The 7,622-nt window shown below is 52.2% G+C and overlaps 1 protein-coding gene across 1 annotated transcript; it reads right to left on the bottom strand.

The window, feature by feature from the left end:
- Positions 1 to 2,020: 2,020 nt before the first annotated feature.
- On the bottom strand, positions 2,021 to 6,280 carry CUNH10orf71 (chromosome unknown C10orf71 homolog). Its single transcript, XM_003801657.1, has one exon. It carries the CDS (start codon positions 6,278 to 6,280, stop codon positions 2,021 to 2,023), a length of 4,260 nt encoding a protein of 1,419 aa, XP_003801705.1.
- Positions 6,281 to 7,622: the final 1,342 nt, after the last annotated feature.

The raw sequence follows: 7,622 nt of genomic DNA, 5'->3' as shown, positions 1-7,622 counted from the left end.
GAAGAAAGGAAGAGAGAGAGAGGAGAGAGGGAGGAGAGAAGGAGGCATAAATGACATCCCTCAGGAACAAATGGGAAGCAGAGAACATCACTGGTGAGAGGGTGGGCTTGCCTGGGTAGGGACTCTCACTTCGTGTTCTGGGGAGGCACCACTTACTTCTAGGAACAGGGGTTCTTCTGTAAGCAAGTGGGGGCTTCCTTCTGGCTGACTTGCTGGGAGCAAGTCTTTACGTTCAGCTCTACCCACGACTCTGCCAATATTGCTTCTAAGAAGATGACTGCTTCCCCAAGTCAGTCCCCACAGGTCATCTTTTTTCCTTGTAGGGACACAGTTACTATACCTGTGGTTGTTATTGAACTGAGGGATTTTCTTTTGTTGGACAATTCTTTTCCTGGGGCTCTGAGAATTTTTAAATGAGGCATTATTTTTCATATTTTAGTAAGATAAAAATAAAGTGGACAGGCTGCTGGAGATGATTTGGTGGCAGAATCAAAATGCCCTTTTGTTCTTGTCACTTGGACCCAGTGAATGACTTGTGGGCACCAGATTTCTGGAACAGTGGCCTGCTTGCCCTTCTGGTGAGTCATCTGGCTGACTCTCCAAGTGTGGTCAATTGAATGGCATTGGCTGGGGTGTGTGTGTGTGTGTGTGTGTGGGTGTGTGTGGTATTTTCACAGTGAAAATCAAGTGTGGGTACATTTGTTGGGAAAATAAATAGATATAAAATCCTGAATCCAAATCATGACCTAGACGTGCTCAAAGCCCCTGAGAGTCCTGGATTAGGATATTCTGGGACTTGGTGGGCTGTGAGCCTCCCTGTCTCCCCAGTGTGGAAACAGCACCTTTACCAAGAGAGCTAGAAAGACATGTTTTACATGTCCTCTGGTCCTGGGCAGCATGGTCCTGGCAGCTGTTGAGGTTTTTAAACAAAAAGGGGGTGCTCTCTGTTCCCATGTTTCCCATGGAACAAGAATTAAGAGGCCTCAGCAGAAATTGTGGGTGGAAGCCCATGAGGACCCAGTGGTTTCCTTCTCAGCCTGCTGCCCTCAGTGGCCACCTGCTCTCAGACCCTCAGAGTCTCAAAGGCACAGTTGCTACACTCTACTCCCTTTAGTTGATTCAGATACTTCCCTCCAAATTCCCAAAGGTTGGGGACTTAGGGACAGGGGCAGGACACAATTTCCTTTTGAATGCAGACCACAAGTACCAGTCACTAAGTCAGGGTGGTCAGGGTTCTGACTCAGCTTTCCCAGGCTTGGTCTTGATCTTCGGTCTTCTTGATGTTTGCCCCACCCCTACCTCCTACCCCCAGCACTGCTGGAGGGCCCGGTCCCAAGAAGGCACAGGCAGGGGTTGCAGGACTGAGGTAGGACTTGGGGCTGCAGGCATGAGGAGGCATCTTTGGCCAGACCTGACCCTTGCCACCCACCGAAGGAAACTAGGAGTCCAGGGACAGAACCACATCGGCAAACTTGTTTCATTTTTTAAAAGGTGGCCTTTTCTTTATCAGAAAATAGCCTCAGGAGGCAGGTTTCCTCCTGTGAAGAAACCCATTCTATGCCAAGAAACATTTCTGCAAGGGTGCCTTGGATCCATCCTCCAGTTCCACCTGAGTTGACCTGGAAACTGGCTGCTATGTCTGAGGTGGGGCTCAGGGGTTCGGTGGGTGCAAGGTCAGAGGAACCCTCAGGACCAGTAATGGCCAGGACAGGGAGGGAGGGATAGAGGGAGGAAGGGGAAGAGGGGAGTGGAGTGGATCTTGGAAGGGGATAGAGGGGATTGTCAAGAAAGCAACTCCATTCCTCAGAGGGGATCCCAGAGGAGCCCTCCAGATGAGGTTGCCTCAAGATCCCCTCTTCCTTTTGGACTTTAGGGCTGTCAAAAGGCTAAGCGTGTAGTAGTAGTGGGGTATGTGTGTGTGTGTGCATGTGTGTGTGTGTATGTGGCTTGTTCTGGGGCAGGGGAAGTAAGCTCCTTTGGGTTTATCTGGGAATGGGTGGGGGTCAGTCTGCTGCCATTCTCAAGAAATGCCCTCTGTGGCAAAGTCCTCCAGGTCGTCTGTGGAGATGATGCCCAGGCCTGGTGCTTCTGTGCCCTCTTCTTCTGGGCCCTGGGGAGGCCTCTGGGGGGACTGGCCTGCAGAGTGCTGGGTGGGGTCACCCTGAGACCCCAGGGCCGGCAGCAGTCCAGCCTCATGGGCACTCTGGGGCCTGGCTCGGGCTGCCCTGCCGGTGCACGGGGCCTGCCTCAGGAAGGTGGGGGCAGAGAGCTGAGAGGAGCAGCGCAGGGGCATCAGGGCTGTCACGGGCACGGGCTGGAAGCCGGGGTACAGCATGTAGGGAGCAGCCAGGGCATCTGGCGGGGGCGGCTCAGGGGAGGCCCCCTCTGAGGAGGGGACGGAGACCTTGACATACTTGCCCGTCTCTGGGTCATAGAAGGTCTTGATTTTCACCTGGAGTGGCAAGTCGAAGACAAAGTACTCTCCAGACTGGGGATCCTGGAGCACCTTCTGCGTGGCAGGGTAAGAGGGCAGGGGTGTGAGGGCCTGGGGTCCCCCCGACTGCCTCCTGACAAGCTCCGGGAAGCCAGACACAGAGTGGCGGTGCAGGGGAGGGGGCAGGGAGCGGACTATGGGGAAGCTCTGTTGGGGTCTCTCTCCAGGGGACGGAGGCCTTTGCTCTGTCCAGTCCAAGTCCTCAGGGCAGGGCTTTCCCTCTCGGGACTCGCCATGCTTCTCGAGCACCTGCTCAGTCTTTCTCCTCTTGCTTGCCAGCTTCTTCGCCCGCCGCAGGGCCTTCTCTGTCTTGGGAGGGACTGCAGGTGGCTTGCCGGCTGCCCTTTCCAGCTGCACAAGATGCTCCAGCCTCCCAGGAGTGCTGGCAGAGCTGGCAGCCACATCTGGCAGGGAGCTTCTTGGAGAGAGTGTACGGAGGTCTTCTGCTGATGGCTCAAGTTGAGGGTCTGAGCTGGCCTCCCACATGAGGGCATGGGTCAGGTCCTCCCTTCGTGTGACCCTGGCAGGACCAAGGCTGGCCCAGGGGCTGGCCTGAGGATCCTGGGACAGCAGCTCCAGTTCACTGGTGGCAGGGGAGCACACGCTGCTCTCCCCCACGGAGCTGGAGTTGGGAGAAGTTACCATCTCACCAGGGACCAGTCTTCTCCAAGGTGGCCGTGCTCTGGGTGTAGACAATAAGTGGCTATTGAAACCTTGTGTCTGTTCTTCCCAGCAGGTTTCAGGCTGCCATGGTAGTGGCTGGTCTTCTAAGTCACCCTCGGGTAAAGCAATTGTGGGGATGTCCCGGGGGGCGGCCCGCTTTCCCGAGTCTGTGGAACTTCTCTTGCTATCATTTGCCATGACTGTACGTGCTGCATCTGGAGGTGGCTTCATCCCCTTCCCCTCTCCCGCCAGAGCCAGAGATGGAGAATTCCCCTTTGGGGCAAGCTGAGAGGTCTCCATCCTGGCCGTGCCAGACACCTGCCCAGGGTCCTTGGTGACATCACAGGCCATGAGCTTCACATGTGTGCCCTGCGTGTTAGCAGGTGTCAGCATGCCAGGCATTTCCTGGCTTCCTGGGGTACAGAAACCAGCATCCTCGCCCCATCCTGGCCTTGGTGAGTCCTCTCTGTGGCCACTGGCAAGAGAGTCCTCAGAGGACATGGTCCTCAGGAGAGGCAGCATAATAGGTTTTATTACGGGGGTAGCCCTGAGTGTGTTGTCTTTAATTGGAAACAGTATGTGCTTGTTTGCAGCAGAAGATGGTGAGGGCATAAGGTCTTTGGTATGTGGAAGGGAGGTACTCCTATGTCCCCCAACCCAAGCGCCTCTGAAATTAGCTTCCTCTGTTGGTGCCTTCCTGGGTCTTCCTCCTACAGACACACTTTCCCCTTCTCTTTGCAACGCTTCCTTCTTGCTGTGCTCTTCCACATGTGCGTGCCCGTCGCTTAAGGCACAGCACTGTGGCTCATCTCCCCCCATCACCTTCTCCTTCTCATCCTTCTGACTGTCACCTGCACTCAAGTCATTCTTCCTGTCTTCCCGCTGGCTCTCAACAAACCACGTCTTCTGCTGGTCATCAAACGAGGCAAATGATTGATCTGAAGAGCTGGTGCTGAATTTGGCCTTGCTTTTGAGGCCTGGCATAAAATCAGACTGGGTGTCACTGTAAAACACATCTTCCTCCTCGGGAGACTGGGGCCCTGGGGAGAATTTCTGGTTCAACTGTGGGTTCTGAAGTCCTCCCTCTCTCTCTGGTTCTGTCTCTTGGGAGATGGATCTCAAGAACCCATTTTCTAGCTGGTGGGTCTTAGTTTTCTCTGTAGCCTCTCCAGCCTCAGACTCCCTGTTGCAAAGCTTCAGGGAGAGCTGCTTCCTGGGGTGGTATTCCCTGGGGTCTGGACACCATCCAGACCTGGGGGAACCCATCTCCGACTCTCCATCTCCGTTGTTGTTCTCATGACTGTTCCTCTCGGAGGCTTCTCCGTTGACACAGAAGGGTGTATTGGAGATGGTTGGAGGTGTGCTAGGAGTTAGACAGCTGTCTGTAGGGGACTCACTGGGGTTGGCTGTAAGGTTCTGGGCACTGATCTGTGATACAGTGGGGGCATCTGTAGGTCTCTCCTTGGCAAGCTCCTTTGGGGGGCTTTCCTGAAGCCCATTGGGAAGCACACCATTGCTGATGGGCTCTTGCTTTCCATCAACTTTACCTCTGGTTTTCTCATCTAGGCCTCTCAAAAGAGGCGAGGAGCTGTATGTGCTCTTAACACGCTTCCGCACATCCTTGAGGTTGAACAGCAGGCTAGAGGCTTTGGCCTTGTAGCTGTCTCGTGGCTGACATTCACTGGGCTCCTTCTCTTGGTATCCATTGAGCTGTCCCGGAGGCGAAGGGGTTGTCTCTGCTGCTTGAGCATCAGATGAATCCAGGGCATGCTTGTTGGGTATGACAGGCGTCAGCAGCTTGCTGATGTTAAAAGGGGGATCGTAGTGCTCGCTGGGGTCCACAGACATATCAAGAGCATCATTTTCTGGAAATTGCCCCTGGGGGTCGTGCTTTGTGTACAGAGGTGGGTCTCTCCTAGAGGTTGGTTTCTTTTCTTCTGGAGCTTTCTGCAGACTTTCTTTCCCTCTTTTGTCAGTCTTTGGTTTTCTCCATGGGGCCTGGGTTGGCTTCACCTGGGGGTCAGGCTGTGAACTGGAGGCTTTTCCCTCCATAGTGAACGACTGGGCTGCTGGATCCCTGAATCCCCAGGGTCCGGATGCGGATGGAGCCCCGGTGGCCAGTATGTTCTCTTCCTGATGGAAGCTGGGCTGGGCTTGGCTGGGAGAGCGTTTGCACTCAGGAGGATGGGCTTCTCTCAACAAGGGCATGTCCTCATAATGTTTGGGAGCTTTGCTTTCTGGGGTCGTTTCAGTATCCTTTCTTTCCAGCAGCTTTGGTTGATGGGCATTCCATGATTCAAAAGCACTGTTTTCACTGTGCAGAAAGGTCCCTCTGTGAGCCCACTCCTTGCTCCTTCCAGGCTCACCCAGGGACAGCTTGTGGGGTGGTGAGCTGGCCGCCCTGTCAGGTGTTGGGAGGAAGCTGCTGGAGCTGTGACAGGCCATTTCAGGATTCTTGGGGGACTCCTGTTCTCCGTGCTTCCTGCCGGGCTGGTGGCCGCCCTGATGGGCACTGGAAACTTCAGCGGGCACCCTCCTGACGGTCAGAAAGGCAGAATCGAAGCAGAAGTTGACACTGCTGTCTGGAAGAGGAGCAAATTTGGGGGGATTTTTCAGAGCGGGCGGCTTGCTGGTGGCAGGCCTGCTCTCACAGCGTTGGCTCTCAGTCCTGTCAAAGGATTTAATTAGTGATGACACTTTGGACATAGGCTTGTGGCTGCTTCTCAGGCCAGCAATTGGTACCTCCAGTCTCCTCTGCACTGGCGTTGGTGGGGGGCTGCTTTTGGGGTACTTTTCCTCTCCTTGAACGTATTTGGGTTGCTGTTGGAGGGCAGCTGCCCAGCCTGCGTGCTCTGTGCCTTGGGATGGTAACTGGCTCCAAATGCCACTCTTCCTGTGGGTGTGGCTCACTGTTCCTTGGTGTAAATTCCGAAACATCTGGCGACTGGTGTCTGGGGACAGGGCCAGGTCGGAGTCATGGAAGGAGGCGTCCTCTGAGATGCACAGGCTCCGGAACGCCCGGTCTGTGAGGCTGCTTACCTCCCTGTCCGCATCGTCCAGCACGCTGCCGATGCTCGAGGAGTCGCTGAAGCCATCTGTGCACTTCTTGTTGCCCTGCATCATCTGTCAGCTTGGGAAGACCGTCAGCCAGTGGGCGATTTGGGGGATGATTCTGGCAAGGATTAGATGTAGGCCTATTTCCACAAAACCAGAGCTTTCTGTCAACCAGATGCAATTACTAAGTGGGTTTATTTTTTTCTCTGCCAAAAAAAAAAAAAAAAAGAACAAGTGTGAACAGAATGTCCAATTTAGCAGCTCTGTGCAAGACCATATGCTGGTGATGGTTAATTTTATGTGTCAGCTTGGCTAGCCTCTACCCAGTTATCGGCTAAACACTGGCCCAGATGTTATGGGGAACACTAGCTTAGATGTTACAAGGAAGGCATTTTTTAGATGTGATTAACATAAAAGTCAGTGGACTTTGAGTAAAGCTGATTAGCCTCCATCATGCAGGTGGGCCTCATCCAATTGGTTGAAGGCTTTAAGAGAAACAAGATTGAGGTCATAGGCAACAAAAGCAAAAATAGACATATGGGATTATATTAATCAAAAAGCTTTTGGACAGAAAGGGGAAAAAAATCACAAAAATAAAAAGCATCCTATGGAATAAGAAATAATTAGGTACAAATCATATGTGTGATAAAAGGTTAATATCTAATAAAATACGCAAGAAACTCTTACAACTCAATAGCAAAAAACCAAATAAACCAATTTAAAAATGGCTGAAGGAACAGAATAGATATTTCTCCAAAGAAGACATACAAACAACCAAGAGGGATATGAGAAGGTGCTCAGGGTCGTTAATCATCAGGGAGATGTAAATCAAAACCACAGTGGGCTATCACCTCGTGCCTGGTAGAACAGCTATTATCAAAGACATGAAAGGCAACAGGTGTTGGTGAAGAAGTGGAGAAGAAGGAACACTTGTGTCCTGTTGGTGGGAATGTAAATTGCCGTCACCAGGAAAAACAGTATGGAGTTTCCTCAAAAAATGAAAAACAGAATTATCATATGACCCCACAATCCCAAAGGAAATAAAACGAGAATCTCAAAGTGGCATCTCCATCCATGTGTTCACTATGGCACTACTGACAAGCAAAGACGTGTGAGCATGCTAAATGTCTATCAGTGGGTGAATGACTAAATATGGCAATGTCTGCATACAAGAGAATATCATTCAGTCTTACGAAAGGAGAAAATTTTGACATTTGTGACAACATGGGTGACCTGGAGGACATTATGCTGAGTGAAATAAGCCAGTCGCAGAAAGACAAATACTGTATGATGTCACTTAGTGGAATCGTACAGTATTTGTCCTTTTGTGACCGGCTTATTTCACTTCTCATAACGTCCTCAAGGTTTATCCGTGTTGCAGGCTGCGTTAGAGTTTCTTTTCTTTTCAAGG

This window comes from Otolemur garnettii, unplaced genomic scaffold (assembly GCF_000181295.1).
Source record: "Otolemur garnettii isolate 467f Iridium unplaced genomic scaffold, OtoGar3 scaffold00217, whole genome shotgun sequence".
In the NCBI taxonomy this organism is placed as follows: domain Eukaryota; kingdom Metazoa; phylum Chordata; class Mammalia; order Primates; family Galagidae; genus Otolemur; species Otolemur garnettii.
Note: the sequence above shows the minus strand (reverse complement) of the source record. Positions and strands in the feature narration are given on the sequence as shown.

What these genes read in the sequence shown, in the direction of transcription:
- CUNH10orf71 (XM_003801657.1), bottom strand. Translation starts at nt 6,280, where the DNA reads ATGATGCAGGGCAACAAGAAGTGCACAGATGGCTTCAGCGACTCCTCG.